Source organism: Paramormyrops kingsleyae, chromosome 24 (assembly GCF_048594095.1).
Source record: "Paramormyrops kingsleyae isolate MSU_618 chromosome 24, PKINGS_0.4, whole genome shotgun sequence".
NCBI classification, from domain to species: domain Eukaryota; kingdom Metazoa; phylum Chordata; class Actinopteri; order Osteoglossiformes; family Mormyridae; genus Paramormyrops; species Paramormyrops kingsleyae.
Genome location: NC_132820.1, coordinates 7,380,743 through 7,403,114, shown reverse-complemented (window position 1 = coordinate 7,403,114; position 22,372 = coordinate 7,380,743). Strand labels below are relative to the sequence as shown.

General features: G+C 44.7%; 2 protein-coding genes across 2 annotated transcripts; both read right to left on the bottom strand.

Annotated features, from left to right (window-relative positions):
* Window positions 1–1,995: 1,995 nt before the first annotated feature.
* On the bottom strand, window positions 1,996–8,603 carry LOC111839574 (uncharacterized). Its single transcript, XM_023803635.2, has 7 exons — window positions 8,212–8,603; window positions 5,027–6,521; window positions 4,773–4,801; window positions 4,414–4,575; window positions 4,125–4,191; window positions 3,668–3,793; window positions 1,996–2,678 (listed from the first exon to the last, which is right to left on the bottom strand). The coding sequence occupies exons 1-7, from the start codon at window positions 8,601–8,603 to the stop codon at window positions 2,133–2,135; spliced, it is 2,817 nt and encodes a 938-aa protein (XP_023659403.2). The 3' UTR covers window positions 1,996–2,132.
* A 7,279-nt stretch (window positions 8,604–15,882) lies between these two features.
* Window positions 15,883–22,372, bottom strand: ube2b (ubiquitin-conjugating enzyme E2B (RAD6 homolog)). The gene is made up of 6 exons (XM_023803444.2): window positions 22,195–22,372; window positions 19,889–19,969; window positions 19,211–19,236; window positions 18,716–18,805; window positions 18,074–18,162; window positions 15,883–16,965 (listed from the first exon to the last, which is right to left on the bottom strand). Exons 1-6 carry the CDS (start codon window positions 22,236–22,238, stop codon window positions 16,837–16,839), a joined length of 459 nt encoding a protein of 152 aa, XP_023659212.1. The 5' UTR covers window positions 22,239–22,372; the 3' UTR covers window positions 15,883–16,836.

Below are 22,372 nucleotides of genomic sequence, written 5' to 3'. Positions count from 1 at the left end.
ATTAGCACAAGGACAAAAAGTCAATCTATCAGGCAGGCCAGCAGTCTGAAGCAGGGAGGTTTACACATCACACCCAGCTAAAGCATTCACCTTGAATAATTAAAGAAGAAATCTATACGTGCTTCGAGGTGAGTATGATTTACGATCAAGTCGCGGAATGGAGTTGGATAAAAAACACAACATCTACCTGGCACTTACGAGCCGCCCCGTCAGGACTTTCTGCGTTACAGCTCAGGTTAACACAGACCCACGGCGAGAGCTAAAAATTAACGCCGTGCACCGACATGAGGCTTCAGCGTCGCTCTCCGCTCCTGCCGAGAGTCAGCAGGTCGACCCTACTTTTTACCCCAGCCTGCTTCTAAGCCACTGTCCGTATTTTCCCTGCTGGTTTTCAGGGATGAGGACACACAGGTGGATTAAGGGTGAAGAAACGCCCAAAACAAACAGAACAGGATGTTTGGCAAAGGGCTTTACTTGTTTTATTTCCATTGACAAACAATTGGACATAATTAATAGCCACGCTAAACGTTTCTGCCATGTTGGATGTAGCAAGTACTGTTTCAAGGCTTTAAAAGGCGAGACCTGCTGCATTGTGGGTAACTGGGGGGGCGGGGTTGGGTGGGGGTTAGGGCACATGGAGGTCTCTTCGGTGTCAGATTGTGAAACGACACAATGAGAAGGGAAAAAATGTAACGTTGAAATTATTTTTCCATTCCTTGACATCTCCTTTATATTTCAGCCCAGTGACCTTTAAGAGTTATAATGGATGGAATCGCTGGAGGAGATATTAGAAGGTTTTTTCTTCTGGTGGCTGGGTGTAGGACGGCGAACAGTTCTGGTCCGCTGGCGGGGGAGGTTTCTGAGGTTGAGCTGGAAGCGTTGAAGCGCAAAGTCACAGTTTTATTTCACTCCGCCTTTCGGAGAGAAACCAACTGTCTGTGGTGTAAAGCAGCTTAGAAGCTCAGGAGACAAACTTTCAGCACTCCTGTCGGAGGATGAACACCGCAACACCTTCTGGATGCTCCGGGGGCAGTGGTGAGACTGTTATACAGTGCTTTATAGTTGTGCTGTCATTACTACTGCATATATAGATCGCTGCGAGTGTTTTGCATTTTTTATTTTGTTTTCCAACCTGGTCCTCAGGGACCTACAGACAGGCCACATTTTTGCTCCCTCCAAGCTCCCTGCCAGACAGTCCATGTTTTTGCACAATAATAATAATAATGAAATGTGGACTGTCTGGCAGGGAGCTGATAGGGAGCAAAAACATGGACTGTCTGGCAGGGAACTGGGAAGGAGCAAAAATATGCACTGTGTGGCGGTTCCTGAGGACTGGGTTGGGGAGCTGGGAGGGAGCAAAAATGTGGACTGTCTGGGTTGGGAAGCCCTGGACTAAGGTGTTTCCTTGCTTTGTGTCCTTTCCTTCCTGGGATAGCTTCCAAGATGTTCCATGACCCTGGGCACGATAAGCAGCTTGAATGTGGATAGAAGGATGTGTCACTGGTCATCCTGTCCAGGATACCCCCTGCCGGGTGTCCTGTGCTTCTGGAACAGGCTCCAGAATCACCCTGTCCTGACTAAGCAGTTATGCAAATAGATGTAATACTGCTCTGGTTTGTAACTGAGAAATTCAGGCAATTTTTTACTCAGAAAAGAGAGTATATGTGCAAGTGAGGGCCAGTAAAGACATATTAAGCAGGTACAGATACCAAAGAGATCAGTCTCCGTGGAGGAGAAGTAAATCACTGATGGTATCTGACAGACCTATACCAAGCCCTCAAACATGTCCTGGAGAGTCCTTGTCCAGTAGTCCTTCATCCCGACCTTATTAATCTCTAATGGGCAGAGGCGGATAGTTCAGGTCCAGAAAGTAAAAATCCAGACCAAGATTTTGTTTCAACAATCCAGGTGAGCACTCTGTGAATGTGACTCTAAATACTCAACTGGTTGGTTGAAACAAAATCTTTGTCTGGATTTTTACTTTCTGGACCTGAACTGTCCGCCTCTGCCAACGAGTGTTATAAAAACGATGCCCAGTATCACATTAACTGTTTTTCGCGTTTTTTCTTCTGCAGAATCGGGCTTGTGTGCCGCTACAAAGCTGAGTTCTGTTCCTGGTTTGACTTGGGGCCTCAGAGTTGAGTGCTGGTGGAGTGGATTTCCTCAAGGCTGGCCGACAGGATGCGGATGGGGGAGCCCAGCTTGCCGGCACCCGCGGACCCTGTGCTGCCCCCTGCTGGCCTCTCTGGGAAGCCCTTGAATTGAGCGAAGTTGATTTCAGTGATGGACGCCGGTGGTGTTTCAGGATGCACAGTCAACTGAAGGTGAGGTATCTGGAAGGAGCAGGGAGGGGGCCGACTGACAGCCTCCTTGCCCCCTGACTCACTCTCCATACCCCCCTCCGCCCACTGGTCTTTCTTCCAGGCTGTAAGGCCATAGTGACCCTTGTTCGACCCCTTTGGTCCACATAGCCACACCTCTGTAGCTTCTGACCAATCGGAGTCTTCCTCCTCAGGCACCGCCCCCAGCGATTGGGCATCACCCGTCAGTGAAGGCTTGTTAAAATGCTCACTGTCCATGAACTGAGCGGGAGGGGGTGCCACATGGGGGAGGAACCGAGTGGCGGCCTCCTCCGCCTGAAGGTGTTTCTTCAGAGCTTCCTGCAGCACAGAGGGGACCTGATGAGAAGGAAATGCAGCTGTTTTAAAATAAGATCGCAACAAATGTTTAAGGAGATTTTTCAGCTGTACTGCAGATATTTTCCAGCGTCTGTAACACGATTCTAGGCACAAAGAATTCCCCCCAAAATTAAAAAGCTTACATTCTGCATATATCCTGTTTTAATATGTGGTTATGGATTCAAACTAATCTTTTTTCAATTTACAGAGCAAAACCAAGCCTGCAGCAATAAACAGCCAGTTGCTCCTAAGTGACATTGACGGCTTTGAGGTATTGAAACCTTTAACTCGATAACGTCCGTCGCCGCTTCCACAATGATACAGATAAAATTAGCTAAACAGGTAAGTTATAAGGACCTGTATGCTGTGTGATATATTAGATGAAAGCAATTCAAACACACTAGTCATACTTCCTGTACTTTGCCCTTATGTATTTTATCCTCGCTGTTCCTTTCAGCTAAATGTTTTTTTTAATTCTTTTTTTACTGGTTTTATTGGCTAATTTCCAAAACTCACTGCTTTTGTTGTTTTTGTGCTGAGACGGCCGGTGAACTAAAATCAGGCTTCAGTAGTGGGACAGAAACTCACTCAGTCAGCAGGTCGACCCTACTTTTTACCCCAGCCTGCTTCTAAGCCACTGTCCGTATTCCAGACCTATCTTCCAGGGAAAACTTTCATTAAATTTCCAAAACTCAATGCAGGACCACAGAAACTTTCTGGAAAATGTATCCCGTGGACTGACTAGGTTTTGTAAATTTGGCATTCAGTTGGATTTGACAACAAAACAGGCGGCAAAGAATGAGAATTATGTCAAATAACTGAAATATTGAGAGAATAATGCACTGTTCATAATTCCAAGTTCACAGTAATGCACGGGTCATAATTCCCAAGGGCCATTCTGGCCCCCAGTTGCCTAGCGAACTGCTTTACATACAACACACATACAGAACTACACCAAACATATGTGTTTATGCAACGTATATGTATACCGAGGGGGGAGTTCTCAGGTTAATATTCTCCAAGGTTTGGATGGTGCTCTTCGCGATGGACAGCTCCTCCGTCAGCTCTGAGATGCGCTGGTTCAAACGTTTGCGCTCCCCGTCCATGTCCTGAACCTGGCGGTTTGCCAAAGGAGACCGGAGCAGCAAGCAAAACTGATTTCAGCACTGATGCATTGTGGGAATGGGAGCAGCTGTCTCCACCTCCGATATAAACTGCTGTTGTGGAAGTTCTGAACCCTCTGAGGTGTTCATTCTTGGCCCGGATGATGAGAGATATGTTGGCTGGACACCATCTCTGTAACTATCGCTACCACTCACATTCTGCTTATATGTGCCATTTGTCTTTCTACCATGTGTGGAACGTCTTCTGCAACGATGGCATTATGCAGCTATGGAAGGTTAAACATCTTAAGCAGACCCTTGGCTCACGAGACCTAGGGCTCACCACTGAACAGAGCTTGTGCTCCAGTAGGTTATTGGCCTGTTGAGTCGAGGAGTAATTATCCTGTTGTCTGGGAAGATAAAGGGAGAAACAAGAACATAATGAGTGACTGTGACAGAAGAAGGGAGGAAGAACTTGATCACAGGGCTCATCTTTATGAGCAGAGTTCATTTAGTTTTGTCAGATATCAGTGTTCAGTTGTTCCTGCGTTGATGGACGCTGTGTTTGAATGGATGGGGCACTGGCGCCCACATAACCTAACCCTAATCCTAACCCTAACCCTAACCCTAACCTCTCGAACTTGTCCTGCAGGCTGGTGAGTTCCATGCGGGTCCTCTGAAGCTCCGCCTCCAGCTGTTGATAGTTATTCTTAAACTCCGCCCCCATGCGCTCCATGCGCAGAGACGTCCGCAGCAGGCTCTGCTGCACATCTTTGTTCTGATCCTGCAAGAACCTGGAAAAACAGAATGAAATCCGGGAGGCCCATACGGGAAGGAGTATGGGGCATTTAATAGAAACGAACGCTTTATATAATACCTTATACATTTCTCTGTATGCAGTATAATTCCTACAGTTTTGGAGGCGCTGTCACAATACACCGACGGCTATTAATGTTCAAGGAGAAGCTGAAAGATGTTGAAGGAAACTCACCGAATTCTGTCAGCCTCAGACATTTCTTCCTGAAAACGAAGCAGTCGGGGCCGTCATGGATTTTCAGGCGAGCATTCACATCAAGAAATTCAATCATACATTTTATAGTTGAAAATGGCACGCATAATACAAATTACTTATATCATTTAGTGAATGGCCGAACCGAACCAGGGGTATAGATATGGACTTTGGTGTACATAATTAACCACATCTAAATGCCCCCCTCCCCCTCCCTGGAGTTCCTCTCCACTGACCTTGAGGCCCTGGGTAGTGTTGCTATCACATAAATGTTTTTCCCTAGAACTGGAGCTGGTGGTGTTCTGAGAGGAACTGGACTGACTGGAGCGTATCTCCAGCCCTTGGGCTGCTGTTGGAGCTTCCAGGTGGGGGGAGACCAGGAGTCCTGGTGTAGAGCGGGGGGGCTGGCGAGAAGGGTTATACTGAGCCCTTTGGTGGTGGTGTGCTTGCGGGGGGGGATTGTGTGGCTGATGGTGGGAGGGAGGTTGTCGGGGGGAGGGTCTTGGCAGGTGGGGGCTCAGCTCCGGGCTGGTGCTGGTCCCGTCTGTTAGCTGGGTCTTAGAGCCAACCTGGAACTGCACACCACATCCACTACTCAGCCCTTGTCCTAGGCGGAGGCTGTTTTCGGGGCTGGTGCTGGTGTCACTGTGGTATTCAGGGGTGTGGCCTCCTGGGCTGTGGCGGGGGTTGGGGGAGGAGCCAGCAGCAGGGGAGCGGTGGTGGGGATGAGGGAGGTTCGGGTCCTGATGCCTGGTGATCTGGGGGCGCCTGGTGCAGAGGGATTGGATGCTGGAGGCCTCAGAGCCCAGACTATCGGGACACCCCCACAGCCATCCCAACTTCCCTTTATCCATCTTTCCCTCAAGCCTCTTGCTCTCCTCTTCAGGGTACCTCAGAGAGTTCTGGCCTGGGCTGTTCGGCCGGCTGCTGCCTACGACGCCCAGGGAGCTGAGCCGGGACGGGCTGAGGACCCGTCTGGTTATCTCATTCAGGAAGGCAGAGAACTGAAGCTTCTCTTTGACCAAGTTCTGTCTGGCCTCCTCTTTCCTCCTCTCCACGTCACTTGGGCCCATCTTAGGCTTGCCTAGTCCTTCACTCCAAGACCTTGTCCCTGTTCCTGCCCTCTCGCCTTTGTGGGACAGGGCTTCCATGGATTTAGCTTTGCGGAAGTTGCCTGCACTTGCCAATCCACTTCCTGGTCCTTGTCGGTTCTTCAGAATACCCTTAGTGGGGAACAGGTTGGAAGAACCGGCTCTCTTGGGCTTTTCTGCCCGCCTCCGTCCATCTACGGTATTGCGGGAGGCCGGGTTACGTTCAAGGCTGAGAGACTTGTATAGATGACTATCATCCTCAAGTAAGGGCTTGGTGTCCTCTTCCTCATCCTCGAAGTCCCTTCTGCCACTGGAGATGTCGGTGCAGGACCGTGACTGCTGCGGCCGGTATAGATTCTGTTTCCTGTCCGCCAGGAAGGTCTCATTTTCCAGGCTGGACTCAGAAGACCAGGTGGAAGATGAAGAAGAGGAGGAAGAGGAAGATGACGAAGAACCAGAGGAAGTAGAGGAATCTGGGCCCGATGCATGAGGTGTTCCATTGGTGCTACGTCGTTGCTGGTGATAATGGCAATGACGGTGGTCACAGTGAGGATGATGCAAGTGTCCATTACGATGGTCTGTGCTGTGGTAGCCATGGTGATGATGAGGACGGCGGTTGTTGCCCACTGTCGTGCTATAACTACAGAAATTACGTTAGAATAAAACCAGGCCTTTCATATTCTCCCGTAGTGCATCCCTGATTGCTCTCTGCAGCCTTAAACATACATACATAAAACCTACAAAGACTCACCACATTGGCTGCATCGCTTCATTGTCTTCAGTGAATTCGCAGTGAATACACGGCACTTCAGAAGCACTGCTTTGACTTTCAGACGCCGTGATTGGCAGGCATCTGCCCTGAATGCTAGATTAGCTAAAAAAGAATCAGTCACTTACCTTGTATTAGCCTCTATATTATAATTATAAGACTGAATTCATTAATTCAGCCCAGTCCAATTACTTTGTTTTAATGCTCGGAATATTTAGATTCTTAGGTCTTCTTTCCATCTACGAGGTACTTCTACTTTGATGGCTTTCGGGGGGGGGGGGGGGTTGAAACACACAATTCAGTCTTAATAATAAGGAGTATAATGCACTAGGACAAGTTCCAGGCCCCCCACCCCATGACCCTGTACTGGACAGTTTAGAAAATGGATGGACGGAATTAATTAAACTCATCACATCTATACTGCCGGCCCAACAACACCTTCCCTGATCTCCCATAAATCCATTTACTATCGCTGCTTATCCTGCGCTGAGTTACATTTGGGCCTGGAGCTAATCCCAAATAGCATGGAGCTGCATCCTGGCCGGGATGCCAGGGTGCGCAGAGAACGCGCTGTAAGATCAATTTAGAGGAAAACAAGGAACTGGGGCATCCAGAGGAAGCAGAGGGGGACAGGCGAACGCGACACGCAGAGAATTTGGCCCGGCGTTGCACCAAAAGCTCTGGCCACGTTAGCAAACAATGCTACCCGCCGAGCCACGCTGCACGTACAAAGAAATCAAACTTACACTCTGCCAATGGATTCTGCATTCTCTTTACAGACATGGGGAAGGCTTCAGAGTGTATGCACTGTTTCCAGATAAGCCACTGAAATTTTACATGCAAGGTAAAATCACTCAGTAAATTGGTAACCGATATTACCTCTGCAGGACTGGCAGCACGTTGAGAGATTTACCCTCCCAGTCTGAATGGCTCCAAGGCTGAATCTGGCAACAGCTAATAAGCACTGGCAAGTCATCAGAATTACTGCCCCCCCCCCTCCCCCCAACGGCTGGCAGTATGAATAAAATAACTCGATGATCATTTGGTAACCGCAGCCAGATTTTCTAGGGTAAATTGCATTCAGAATAGGTTTAATATTGCATTGTTATCAAGTAATTTATGTTCACCTCTCTAGGAACACTTCTTATAGCTATAACTCACGCCTACATTTATCCTTGCAAAAATGCAGCGAAATATGGACACTAGTGAATACATATGGACTATTGATTGATGTTAATGAGGATTAAAAATAATTTATTATACTCTATAAAAAGGCATGCGAACATTGATTCTCTTGGAAAAGCACAATACCTACTGGGAACTGTACCCAAAGTCAAAAGTATTTTGCTGGAAATTGAGTACAATAAGAATACACTGTCCTACCAGCAGAATGTACCAGAGTTTCTAAACACATATAAATGGTTTATTGTTGAGTTGACTGCAGCATTCTCGGTCTTCTGGGTCACCCATCCTGCGATGTTACATCTGACAGGTAGATAGCTGAAGACCTGAACAGGCTGAAGCTTCTGAATCCTATACACTTTCTGCTCAGTGAACCTACCTACGATTTTGCTTATTCTTTGTCAACTGCGCCCCCTGCTGGTTGTAATGGTGTGGGTGCTGGTGCTCCCTTTGCTGACGGTGGCGCTGGTGAGCATCCTTCTCTGCTGGCTTTCCTTCTGAACCCTTCTTGCCCGTGCCTCCTCCGGCACTCCGCACTGGGCTGAAGAACTTCTCCATCAGCTGCTGCTTCCCCGGAGGCAGCTCGTCCACGACCGCATCGCTGGGCTTCTCCCAGGCGTCGCTTCCGGCCACAACTTCCTGCGGAGACGCGTCACAGCCGACCGCGCGCCGGGGATCCGCTACCGGCACCGGGCTGCGGTCCTTGCTCACTGGCACCTGGCGTCGCGGGGGTCTCCGGAAGACGCTTCTGCCGTGCCCCGTGGGAGTCATTGTTGCTCAGGGGAATCTGGGCAAACCTGTCTGTCATCATCCAGTCAACATTACGAAAATAAAGAGACCAAGAACACAATTGTGTTTACTCGTCGATCTACAGCTCTGTCTTTAAAACTTATTATTATTATAAGTAAACCCTTTGAAATGCCGCATTTCTAAAAGTATTTAAGTTGATTTACAGTATTGTTAATTTATGGCAAACACAACTGAGATAGTCTATATTTCAGAATACTGAATATACCCTTGAATAGGCCTTTTGGATGTTAGAAGTTTCACATATCAGCTTAGCACTGTTTCCCATTTTTCAGCGCACACACACACACACACACACACACGTGTGCCACAACAAAATTACACTGACAGCAAATTAATGAATGAAACGCACCAGCCTTTCAACAATGACATAAAACACACTATATACCCATTTTCAGCAGCTGTGTCCGAATCATTTACGTCAATGGATGATAGGAGAAATCGTTTCTGAATTGACATACCATGTAGATGTTAAGGACATAAAGGCAAATGCAGTAAAATTCCAGGTAACAGCTGAAATCAAAATATATTCTAATTAGCTCGGTAAGCTAAACAACCTGCAGCGTCGTGCCCAGATTTAGTGTCGGTTCCAGATGCGCTGCCTCTCCCGCAGGACCCAAAGGAAAGACGGAGCTGGAAACTACTCAACTTTCTTTATTGCCTCGCTGCCCCCCCCCCCCCCTTCCTGGGTCTCTCTGATAGGGATAATTATCCTGCTCAGGCAGGGACAGCGTGTGCCCCAAACGTCAATAACTCCAATGCGTGCGCCCAGTTGCCCACAGCAGAATCACTCCAACCAAACGTAAGGTTGCACAAGATAAAGGTATTATTATATGTGCTGTGGCCATCCTGTTATTGAGTATATTTTCATACCGAATGTAGCTTAGTGATGGTTTATTGTTAGTTGCATGAAAGAGGCAATTGCTTTTGTTAACGGTTCCGCTATGGAATAAAAATACATGTTTTGGAAGCATCCTGCATATTATGTTGGAATGACTCCCTTAATTCAAATAACAATGAAATTTAACGAGATTTATAATAGAGACTCCCATACCACACTAAATATATACAAGTTACAGGCTAAAATACACAACAGATATACATTATTCAGGGAATGTATGCGTAGGCTATTTTCTGCATTCAAATACATTTTTGTTTGTCAAAACCGTTCTTTTCTCAAATTGTTCAAAACTCCCATCCAAAGATACAAACCTGAGATTCAGAATAGTTCCATTCTGTATTTCTTTACTTTATCGAAGTTGGATTTTATGTTTTTTTAATTCATTTTTTAAATGAATGTTGCTCATGCGCCAACGCAAATCTCCTATCACTGATTCCCAAAGTTTGTGCGTTATGACCAAATTGTTTTGCAAACAACACAGATTGGATTTTCATGCGCCCATTCATTTTTTTCTTTTTCGCTGACGCCCGCTATAGAGGAACTCTAGTATCCTATTGATCCGGATGTCCCTGTTATGTCAAAGCGGCATCCACAATTATTCATAGTGGAGATGGTCACTGCAGATCGCATTGAATTCCAATGAGAAGCCGCGGAATACACAGCAGCACGTACACGGATAGTAGCCTAATTAAGCGCAAAGCCCCGTCTGTTATCGTGATCAGAACAGGTCAGCTTTGCGTCGATGTCGCTGACATGTAGACACCATAAGAAGGACGTGACTACAAGTTCAGGAACGAAACTGAGACACAAATTCGGTGGCAGCTATGGTCGGCCTCTCGTCCCCATTCTTCAAACTCCCCAGCAAATCGATACGCGTTTATGTAAGAGATCTGCCGCCATTGATGGACAATGTCAATAAAGCGTGGGGGCAACCTCCAAGCAGACGAAGCGACTGTTAGGACACCATTACGCACTGTAAAACTCAGTGAAGGCATTGAGAATGACGTGTCCTTCAACGCTACGGGAATATGACACAAAAACTGCATTTGGAAGTGACGTAATTGTCCACATTCATTTCTATCTAATCTTATGTTGATAGTATTTTTTTTAATTCAAACTTTCATAAATAATAAATCTCTTTGAGGTTCCCGGTCCGAAATAATAAAAAAACGAATAAAAAAATTGAGCTGCCATTTTGTTTAGTGGACCAGAACTGTTTGCATGTTAGTTCTCTATTTTCAGACCTTATTTTTGGTTTATATTTGAAAATCCATGCCTTGTAAATTCACTTAAAATGAGGGAACAAGAAAAAAAAATAGAGGACAAGACAGATCTGGGAAACATAGCGATTTCACAAACAAAAACGAATGACAGATTTGAATTGAACAATTGAACAATGGCCAGAACCACATGCATTTACATACCACAGCTGTCAGATTTTTGATTTTTTGGTATCAATCTCAACACGCTTGTTCTAGAACTGTCCAATATTCCAGGTCATTTCTATGTAGGAAGTAGCACGACACTTCATATTTCTTTACCTAGATGTTTATTGTGTAGAGCCCTTGTGCATGTAGCCCATATAAACAGAATCGCATCGTTTGCTACGGTTCCCAGTCAACGGGATCTGACAGAATGTTGTGAGGAGCTGAGTTACAAAGCAGGTGACTGTGCCATTGTCCTGCACCAATATCTATGTGAGGGGAACGCTAACAGACACTAATAACAGACTCACACTCATTAATAAGCTGTATATCACAGCGCTGCTGAATTCTTGAATCTTATTGGTCGGAATGGTGTTGATTAATTTGATTAAATTTCACCGCTGCATGTATGGTTGTTCTTGGCATCAACACCCATACATCTAAAAATGTATAATGCATAATCCTTACGTAATATCTGTTTGCTAATATAGTAAAAAAAAATATCTCCAGTGGTTGACTTAGTATCACTCTTCGCGTTTTGACAATACAGTTTGTGTGTGTGCAACGTCAGTAAAGCTAGTTGAATCGAGCAAGCAGATGTATAGATACATATAGTGGATGGGAGAAAATCCTTGACTTGATCTGCTGGTAGGACAGTAACTTTCATCACGTCAGCTGATGCAATCTGGAAATTTCCGTTCTATCTTTAGTTTTCTCTATATCTGGGGCCCTCGTGCTTCCCTCTCGCTCGCTGCCATATCCCGTTCCCGAGCCTTCGATCCGGGGTTATCCATGGGCAGGAAAATAATGATGTTGATTCAGTCATCACGATGATCTGCAAGTAGGACATTCGCCAGGAGCCCTCAAGTGCATCAATTGCACACCAGTCTGGGCAAGGCAGCCAGAGCCCTGTTGGAATTTCCGGTAGCGTCAAAGGGGAAACCTGTGGGGCAACAGCACCCTCTGCAGGACGATATTATAAAATGCAACTCTCCTTTAAGGTTAATTTGGATGCAGGCCTCACCTTTGTGGAATCACAAAGAACAACTTGAACATTCAAACCGAGGCACCACTATTCTGAATTATGAAAGAATATATGAAATACAGACAAATATGGTTTCATTCACAAACAAAACCAAGTCTGCAGACTGAAGAGCTGTTGGTTTAATAAGCACAGTCTGTCTAGATCAATGTCAGGAGAGGCTTTTAATAAGACCCTGTGACAGTTATTGGTCTGAATACTGAAAACCTTCACAATTTGTATAAATTTCATGATTATTGGCCTGAGCTGACCTGGTAATCTTACTTCATTAGCTTTCATTTCCATACCACGTCCCCAGGCTCAACACAGCAAAAACAAACTCAACCAGGAAATGATTGACAGTCCAAGATCTCTTTTCCACAAACCTTATGGTAGGAAATATTGGCTTTATTTTTTTTTATTGCTGCATTTTATTATTTATTGGAGTTTAATGCACAGGGGCTAAAATTTGAACTGGCTTATGAAACCAACATTTCACCCAAACAATGAAGACTGTTTATGTATATTAGCCTTAAGTCCAGTTACATAATTTGGTGGGTTGCATCTTTAAACTACTAAAGTAAGCTTATCATTTTCTCCTTCCTGGTGCAAACTTTTTTGGATCAATAGAATATAGCAACCTTAAATAGCTGCAGCACAAAGAGCAGTGATGGAGCTATTTAAAACTTATCTCCCACGAACGCCTATGCAGACCATGTCATGCACACATAGTCCTTAACACTCACTCTTTAAAAAAAAAAAACACATACTCTTCCGTAAACTGGCCAGCTGGCTGTATTTATATCTACTGATGTAATTAAACCAATCAGAACCAGCTAGGCTTCACTAATTCTGACTTTTGCCGATATTAGGCTGACTATCAAACGCTATGGCAACACGAAATTGTCCAAAACAGCAGCAGATTCATTCTTAAATGGCCTTGTTGTGGTCTTTGATATGAGAAACATGAGATTAATTATGAGAAATATGAAATATGAGATTAATTATGCCGTATCTTCAGCAGAGTTTAGAAGTTGATTCCAGGGATGGATTGGATCAGGGTGGAGATACAGTTCATCTAACAGTTCATGTAACTCAAATTCCTAGAAATAAAGATTAAACTCCCTGATATGCAATTATTATTGAAACAATTTGGTAGGTGTGGTACTTCACATTTTATGTTGCTTCCCAGTAAGAGGCTTGCCTTGCTCTTCAGCACAAATTTCTTTCGATTAGTAAAGATTACGCAGAGGTCCAGAAAGTAAAAATCCAGACCAAGATTTTGTTTCAACCAACCAGTTGAGTACTCTGTGAATATGAGTTTTTATATTGAACTGGCTGGTTAAAACGAAATCTTGGTCTGGATTTGTACTTTCGGAACCTGAACTTTCCACCTCTGAGATCACGCAAATGAAACGGACACTCACATTTAGGATTATGATATGAGTAAAGCGCAGATCAACTCATGTTACGTACCAGGAAGAAATTCTGTCCTCCTTACAGACTTCCACTGTACTTTGAGGGTTATTGGAGATCCCTGACCTACTGGTTCTGTAGGTATAATGTCCTCCATTCCGGGGCCAGGTTTTTTACTTTTGGGGCCCCACCCAAAAAGTAACCGCCCCTCTCCCGGCATTTCAAAAAACAAGATAAATAGCTAGCAAGAAAAGTCAGAAGATAATAGCTAGCTACATGGTTAGCACATCATGCAGTCTCTGAATAAAGAGTGTATATTTATTATTTAGTGCTGTGACTGTTTGTGGCGAACAAGGGGCCCTTACCAATCTTGGGGACCCCACACAAGTGCGTGGCTTGAGTGGTGACAGACACTTCTGCTGGTCCCTCCATCAGAACCACTTTGCATTTAGGGAAGCAGATACCCTTCAATGGCCTTGATATCACGGCAAGTTGATTTCATACCCATGTGGTTCAGGTTATGGAATTTTGACACGTTGTGCGTGCACAGCCTGCCGCAAGACGCCCTGCGTGACCGTCTGAGAAGACGCAGCGAGTGGGAAAAGCTGTGAAAGACTTGCTAACAGAAACCCGTCCTGGGGGAGCTATTAAAACAGCACCACAGGCAAAAGTCTCCAAGTCAACTTGCTGCAGGCCTGTATCTCCAGTAGTGTCTTTGAGCACTGGCCATTCTCTAGCATCAGACACGTGCCCCCCCCCGCCCCCGCCACTGGCACACACGCTCCCCCCCTGCAGAACGTGTGCGGGAAACTCCGATATCCCAAGGGTCTGCATGCCCCTCTGCTGATGATGTTCCCCGCACGAGCGCCGGAGGATGCGGACGGGGAGTCGCAGTGGTGAAAATGTATAGCCTTTTTTCGGAAATTTGTTTCTTTTTTTTCAGAGGGTGGTAAAAAGTAGGGTAGTGTACCATATGTGCGCGGCATAGAAGGCAGCGGCCGGGCGGAACGGTGTAGCGGAACGGTGCCCAGTTCCAGGCTGCAGCTTCCTGGCAGCACTTCATCAAACGACTGAAATTACAGAGTCGGGGAAACAACTCGACCAGCCAGGCCACTTGGACGCAGTCGGATGCGATTATGAGTGACTGCCGATGGATGGGAGCTGATTCACAGCCCCGGTGCCGGTGAAAGTGGCGGCTTTAACAGACGCGCGACGCTAAGCGGCGTGATTTTTCAAGTGGGGTCGGGGATCGACTCGTCTCGACCGAACAAAATGTCTTGCCAGTGGTCTCAGCCACCTGGATTACTGGACGAGCTCTTGGACAGACAGACCTGATTTCATCTGAGCCGTAAACTCAGGATGGCACTTCAACAGCCAGGAGAAGGTCCCTGCTCCCCCCAAGATCCAAGAGTCCACAGCTGTGTGAACAGGCCCTCAGTAATAGGCACTTAAACCACAGTGCTGTTAAACTCTCAAATCCGATTGGTCAGAATATCTTATAACCACGTAGTGCCAGCCAGGCAAATCACAGTAGTAAGTCAATACCCTATAAAAAATGTAATCATCCTAATTATAACTAAAGTTACTTAAAATTCCAGACATAGAACACAATTTACAATTAACAGAAACTAACTGGAAGTGTTTAATCCTTGGCAGAAGAAAGTAGTTATACTAATCGGGTTGTAAACGTGAAAATAATGTCTTTCGGTATGAATGCGTATGCCAAATGTGTAGTGACCAAGGTATACGTGGTTGTTCATATAAAAATACAGAGTGAATTAATTCTTACATAGACTATGACACAGACCCTCCGTGCACACCTGCCATGAGAACGCAGACCTGTATCAACATTGCTGACATTTAATAAGCCGCATTGTTGGTTCTGCGTTCTCGATCGTGAAGGCGGCCTTCTGCTCAATAGTAACGTTGGCTACAAGTGCACTCTACCACAACAATTCTCCTGCTCATTGCCTGGCCAATTTTGTTATTGTCTTCATAAAAAGGGCAAGGAAGCAGTATGTAAACATCCCTCGCTTTTACAATGCAGCGCTAGGAGAGTGTGGAATGAGAAAAATAGAGCATTGCAGTCCTCTTGAGTACTAGTGAATTATTACTAGGATGTAACAAATCGGTCGTGTTCACAAGTCCAACTGCCACCTCAGCGAAGAAGAGCATTTATTGCTTAGTCACAAGAACGCATACTTCCAGAATCTTATTGTGGATATACGTAATTGTCATATTTATCTTAATATAAATGACGGCGTTTGCAGGAAGCTCACAGGTGACACACTGCCCAGAGCAGACGCAGGAAGAATGACAGCATTTGTTAATATGAGGGGAAGAAAAATCTGCTCTGCGGCTCTGTTTTTGGCGCAGATTGTGGAATACCTGATTTGAACTGCGCATTTGCAATCCCACGTGCCCATGCAGATGCTCGTATCGATTTCCTCTCATTGGACAGACACACAGAAACAGCGTGAGTTAACGTCATTTATATACACCAGTTTTAATTACGGAAAAAATTATTCCAAAAGTACAATCAACATAAGATGCCAGGCATGCTGCTTGATATCGTGGATACCTGCTTTACATTTTCATTCTTCCCCCAATTTTAAATATCTAATACAACCTCGTTGTCATTGTCCTGTGGGATACTCTGTTTCCTGCAAAAGGCTCTCAGGGGTCTGCGTCATATGACGCATGCAGCCCCCACCCACCGAACAGTCTTCCAATCAGATTGCCCCCCACCCCCTATAAAGATGCTAGCTGGAGGAGCTGTAAGCTCAACTGCTGAGACCCTGTGTGTGCATGACAGACCTGCAGGGGGCGCTGACGGAGCCAGCCATCTAGCATACCCTGGCCAATCACACCCTCCCTCTGCAGTGGAATGCTGCCAGTGAAATTCCAGTGCTGCAGGGGCTTACCATCACCAGTAGCAGATGATGTCATTTTTGCACAAGCTATACAGCACTGATATTGTTGGAATTAAAAACTGCAAATAGCCATTCTTTCAGTAATAAGCAGATGGCTGCCATTCTATAAACTGGACAAGAACTCTGAACTGAAAAATTGTTAAAACCAGGAAACAAAAAAAATTCAAAATTAAAAATAAAAAGGCTCCTTAGAAACTGAACTTTAACAGCATAACTCCACCAACAAAAAAAGAAGATATATTACAAATTCTGTTAGCAATAACTTATTTCACATCATGCAATAAAAAAAAATTTTAACACGAACCTCAAGAGGTTGGTTTCTTCAAACAAGTTGGCAAGCAAGAAAAAGTCCCTACATATTTTTTTTTTTAAAACTTGTGGCACTTAATAGTTCTTCAGTTATTGATTTCCTTTCTTGATGAGGTAAATAAAAGACTGGATTCGATAACAGTGATGAGAAGCACGTGGTTTTTTTTTTTTTTTAATTCTGCTTATTCTGGCGTTAAGGGTCACTCCAGCTCTGCTCCACGATGGCCGACACTCTCTTCTCATACTCCCGTTTATTTTCTTGATAAAGCTGGGCAGCTTGGCTGTTGGCTGGGCTGTTAGGGTTCGGTTCATCCAACAGGGACTGAGAGAGAGAGAGAGAGAGAGATTCATTTGCCATTCGCATGCTTCTTTTTACATATGCCGGAATGCTCTGCTTTGAGACATAGACACACACACAGGTGAGAGTGAAGCTTTGGGGGGGGTGGGCCCAGGGTCAGGCCATTTTCCCGGCACCCCTGTAACATTTCGGGGGGGGTTAAGGGCCTTGCTCCAGGACCCAACAAACATGCGATTATTCTGCCGAGGCCGGGGCTCGAACTGGCGACCTTCTGATTGCAAGAATAGGCCTTTGACCTGCTGAGACACATACTGTCCGCTGTCTCGCATAAGGGGAGGAGTTAATCATCAGCAGCTTGGTCTTGGTAGCAGGGTTAGTGACAGCACCAGTGAAGCCACGACGACGGCATGGTGTATTTAAACAGCATCTGAAAAACTAACCATCATCCTCAAAAACAGAGGAGCCCAGTAATGACATTTTAAGATTTGAAAAATATCCAGTCAGGATTCTCAGCAGTATCTGCGCACACTTCTAGGTGGCCGACATCAATCTGGCTTGTACACATCGCACATTTTGTAAATACCCATTTACTGACTGCAATCTGCACTGATCTGCACCACCGATCATACATAAATCTATTTTAGCTATACAGACGCAACTCTACTTACGAACGAGATACGTTCCGAACGGCCGTTCGTAACTTTAAATGTTCGCAAGTCATTACTAAACATCATTTTAAGGGTATACGCAAGTACAAAGAACTAGGATGCTGGGAGTATGCATGCAGAAAAAAAAAATTATGTTGCAGACAGGAAACAGGAGCCCAACGAGCAGAATTTGGACTTGCAGTTCATATGTCTGAAAGTTCGAAAGTTGCGAGTTCGTAAGTAGAGGAGCGTCTGTACATATTATTTGTGAATGCATGCACCAATACAAGACAAACTGGCCAATAAAGTGAATTCTGGTTCTGAGTGACCAATTTGAAAAACATCCGATCTGGATCCTCAGTATTATCTTTGCATGCTTCTACACAGGCAACATCTATCGGGCTCAGTGGGACACCAATGGGAGGAGATGGATTCCCTTACACACAGACTGAGAGACCTGGTATTAAGACAGAAGTGCGACTGACCTGGATGGACGTCAGGATAGACGATACATCGTACGTGGGGCTCCATCGATTCTGGAGGATGTCTAGACATATACTCCCATCTGCATAAACTTTAGATCAGAAGATATGTTCATTTGTACATAATCTGTTCATTCTGAACAGACTTAATCATCACAAATTCATTTAACTCTCACGCCTACCCTGGGGTCACATTGACCCCCAAGGCACATCAGGTGACTTTTCTCATAGTAACAATCATTGTAGGAGCGTGTAAAACGCGCATGAACTTCCTTTCAGAAATTCATAGCTCTACCACAACTGACCACTTAAATATTTTTGAAAAACTAAAAATACTGGAAGACACATGTATTATAACCAATATGTTTTATTGTACTAGGCGAGGACTTGAAACAGTTTACTAAAAAGATGTTGATTGACTTTTTATATTAATACGTTAGGTAATCGTTCCAAATGCTACAAGTTATATATATATATTTTAAAAAAATAGTATTCCATATACTACTGAAACTGTGCACCACTGGAGATATACAGCCTGAAATCAGCCAGGTAATTATTTTTGGCAAAATAAAAAAACGCACTACCATTAAAGGGAGTGTTTAAAGGGGGTGTTAAAACACTATCACACTAATAAGAATTACTGACCATTTGGATGGAACATTTTAGAGATGAATCGAACTGTGGGAGGCTTGTTTGGATACTCTTCTGAAAACTCTATCACAAGCTTAAATGTTCCTGTAGAGAGAAACACAATTAAAAGGTTAAAAAAAACTGTAAAAATGGTTAAATAGCAAGAAGTTCAATATAAGGACAATCAGTCCTTCACTGAGACCAAAACTCGGTCCCTTTGCTAATAACATGTGCGAAACCTGCACAAATATTACAGCCCACTCTGCAGCATAAAAAAATTATGACATCATTATGGGCCGCGATTTTATGGATGTGTGTTCAGTACAGTGCGGAGGCCTGATTGTTAATTAATGAAGCAGATCCCAAAGTCTTCACGGCTTCCTGCACTCAGGCATCAATTGCGATGGGGAGAGAGATTAGAAGTGAAGAATCGACTGAATCCATGTGACACTTTCCTTAGGGTTATCACTATCAATGCAGCCATTCATTCGGCTGAGTTACTGCACTCACCATCTTCAAACGGAGTCCCCATAGGCCTGCAAGACAAACAGAGGAATACACTGTTAGCTGTACGTCGTCTTTAGCTAGAGACTTCCAGCTCCTGTAACACACTACGTATTGATGTAGTACTATCAAATTCATACAGAATTTAGTAATGCTGAATAAGGAACATTCTGAATTATTAGGCCATCTTCGGCATGGCTCGTAAAACTACCCGAGCGTGGACGTGTATCCTTTCCAGCACGAGGGTAATGGATTCGGCGATTGAGGACGAGACTACAACGCTCCCGTCGAGGACCCCGGAGCGACTCGCCCGACGCCGTGCCGTCCCGATTCCGACCCTGCGAGTCGTTCTCAGCGGAAGCCAAAGTGACTTCAAACGTCATCAAGGCTCCCCCCTGAGACACCCCCTATATTTACAGACCCTGAGACACCCTTGCACTGTCCAGAAAAGGCTGCTCAATTAAACCTTGATTTCCATCTGTGTTTATTTAGCAATGGCTCACATGCATTATTGCATTTTCAGGCTGCAACTTGACAGTAACGTTACTGTGACTGATAGAGATGGAAGTGCATCCCTCTTTCTAAATTAATGGGAAATCTGGCCTTGTGGATACCACGTGCCTTGCTCATAGCTTGCCTCTATCATGATAACAGAGCAATGGCAAAGGCGGATTAAGCACTCACCCAAAAATAACAGCGTTCCACAGCATGATGTTATTTTCTGATGGAGCTCCACTCACTCCAGTGGGAGGGTCTTCCTGCAGCCTGCAAACAAACATAGCAAATCCATTCTTATCGTTCCCCAGCCTTAATCCTTAACTAGACTTCATTAAGCTATTATTGGGATCGTACTGTACAACACATAAATGACACGGCAACCTCAGACGTCATGAAAAGCCCATTAGAATGATTAAAGATGCACGTGACCACTGATTGTTAAATGCGTATTTCAATGCCAACGCTCCGTAGGAAAGTGCCATGTCAAGATGTCCAGAGGGGAAAAAATGACATGGAGAAATAATTTCTCTTGTGTTCTGTCCCAACGGTCTTCCATACTCACAACGAGGGGTAACGCGTAAAGAATCGTCAAGATACCGCTTGAGAGAGACAGGATTATACTGCGAATGTTGATTAAATAAATAAATTCATATATATATATATATACAGGAATTTCATGACTGTACAAACCCTGTACATTCTGATCTACATGATTGAAGTTTACTGACTCATGATAAATCCTAAATGGCCGGGGGCCACAGGGAGGGACCTGCGGCACAGAACTGATGGAGAGGGATCAGAAAGAGGCCCCGAATGTTATGATGGGGAGGGAAATGGCAAGCGATCGATCGCAGACTGCCTCAACCCAATGTTCACTGCTAGCCAACAGTACACAGCCCCTATCCATCTGCCTCCGGCTGGATTCTCCGATTCATCTCAAGCTTCCCCCCACCCCAAAAAAAATCTCCTGACAAACAAATGCAACAGCCACCGAGAATCTCATTTAGGCCATGCTCATCTAGAATATGAAACAAGGAAGGTGATATTGACCTTGCTTACTAAATGAAGTCTTTGAAAATCTCACTCGCTGCAGGTGCTGTGTTTAGCTTACATTCTGCAAAATTCCTACAGTTTCCCAGAGGCTGGAAAACAAGGTTCAACCAATATTAATATTAATTCTGTTACATCAGACCAGTGTTTCCCAAACCAGTCCCGGGGGCACACTGGACAGATCCACATTTTTGTTTTATCCCAGTTCCCAGAACACGTGACCCAAGCAATCAGAAGCGCTAAACACCTTGCAGTTGTGCCAGGAACTGGGATAAAGTAAAAATGTGGATCCGTCCAGTGTGCCCTGAAGACTGGTTTGGGAAACACTGGCTTAGACTATGCCACAGCCGGTGAAATAAAAATAAAAATAAAAATAAAAAAGAAGACCTGAAAACAAAACGAGAACATTTTTTCAATAAAGTCATAAGCTGGGTTTCTGCTGGGACAGAAGGGCATATTCCAGAGTATATAAAGTACTTTACAGGAGTAGAGACACCGGCCAGTAAACACAAGGATCTTTAACCGCCAATAAACTTTTCGTTATAAAAATGTATGCTTATTGCAGCTAAACGAATAAAGCAAAAGATGCAAACGACAAGGAACAAGAGTCGAATTCCTCTCCACGCAAGCACATGCTATCGACAAGTATAAAGAGGGGCTGCATTTAGATTTACGTGTTGCGCTAATTACTGGAAATATTGACCTACAGACGGAAATATTCCCTGACATTACACTATATACGTGCAACATCTTCCAAATAAAGTAAACCCACCGCATTAAACAGTTCACAGGTAATCACTGGCGGATAAATGACTTTGCTATCGCATACAAATTGGAGAATTAAAAACAAGCAAGCACGACCGGTCTTTTACATATTACTTTGCGGTATATATTATTATAAGATGACACTTCCCTTAAGACGAAGCTGACATCATAGGTTTGTACTGCACGGAGAAATATGACATGTATGGTTTTTGGCACCCAATCTGCTCATCTACCTAAAAATAATATTAACCATCCTGACGGGGACAAAGTGATCGTTTAATCAGACACGTCCCCGTCGTTAGACTTAATCTTGCGGATATTAATTACTCCCCATCCACAGCAAACACCGCATAGCTGCCTGCTTAAATTAGGACTGAAACTAGCCCCCAAAAAAAACAGACAAGGCAACATTCTAAAGACGCTACACACACTAGCTAGGATACACGGCGGTTAAGAAGAACGACAGTATTTTCTATTTTTACCGCTGTCTAAAAGGTGTTAAGTAAGTTGTTAGTTTATTAGCTAAATATAGAGAAAGGATATTCATCACGTCGCAAAGCGCCGGAACTTTAATATCGCTTATTTGTTAGCTAGTTGGGTAGCTTTAGGCCTAATAATACAGCGGCTGGGACGAGGGGGTAAAAACACAATAGTGTAAAAACACTCGCGACTGCTACCTTTTAAAGTCCCTCATGAGTCGTCTTCTGGCCGGCGTGGACATGGTTCAGGGCGCCGAAATGTCACGCTTCACCATAAAACCGCCCCCCGAGTCGGTGTTTTTGCGAAAATCCACACGGTCGCCCGTTTACCTCCTTCACCCAAACAACCACAGTGACGTCATACACTTCACGCGCG

What these genes read in the sequence shown, in the direction of transcription:
- LOC111839574 (XM_023803635.2), bottom strand. Translation starts at nt 8,603, where the DNA reads ATGACTCCCACGGGGCACGGCAGAAGCGTCTTCCGGAGACCCCCGCGA. An exon ending in TCTGAGGCTGACAGAATTCG is followed by an intron (nt 4,576 to 4,772) that starts GTGAGTTTCCTT and finishes CTGTTTTTCCAG; the next exon opens with GTTCTTGCAGGATCAGAACA. An exon ending in ACCTGAGAACTCCCCCCTCG is followed by an intron (nt 2,679 to 3,667) that starts GTATACATATAC and finishes CCTTCTCATCAG; the next exon opens with GTCCCCTCTGTGCTGCAGGA.
- ube2b (XM_023803444.2), bottom strand. Translation starts at nt 22,238, where the DNA reads ATGTCCACGCCGGCCAGAAGACGACTCATGAGGGACTTTAAAAG. An exon ending in TAAAATGTTCCATCCAAATG is followed by an intron (nt 18,163 to 18,715) that starts GTCAGTAATTCT and finishes TCTGATCTAAAG; the next exon opens with TTTATGCAGATGGGAGTATA. An exon ending in CTATCCTGACGTCCATCCAG is followed by an intron (nt 16,966 to 18,073) that starts GTCAGTCGCACT and finishes TCTCTCTCTCAG; the next exon opens with TCCCTGTTGGATGAACCGAA.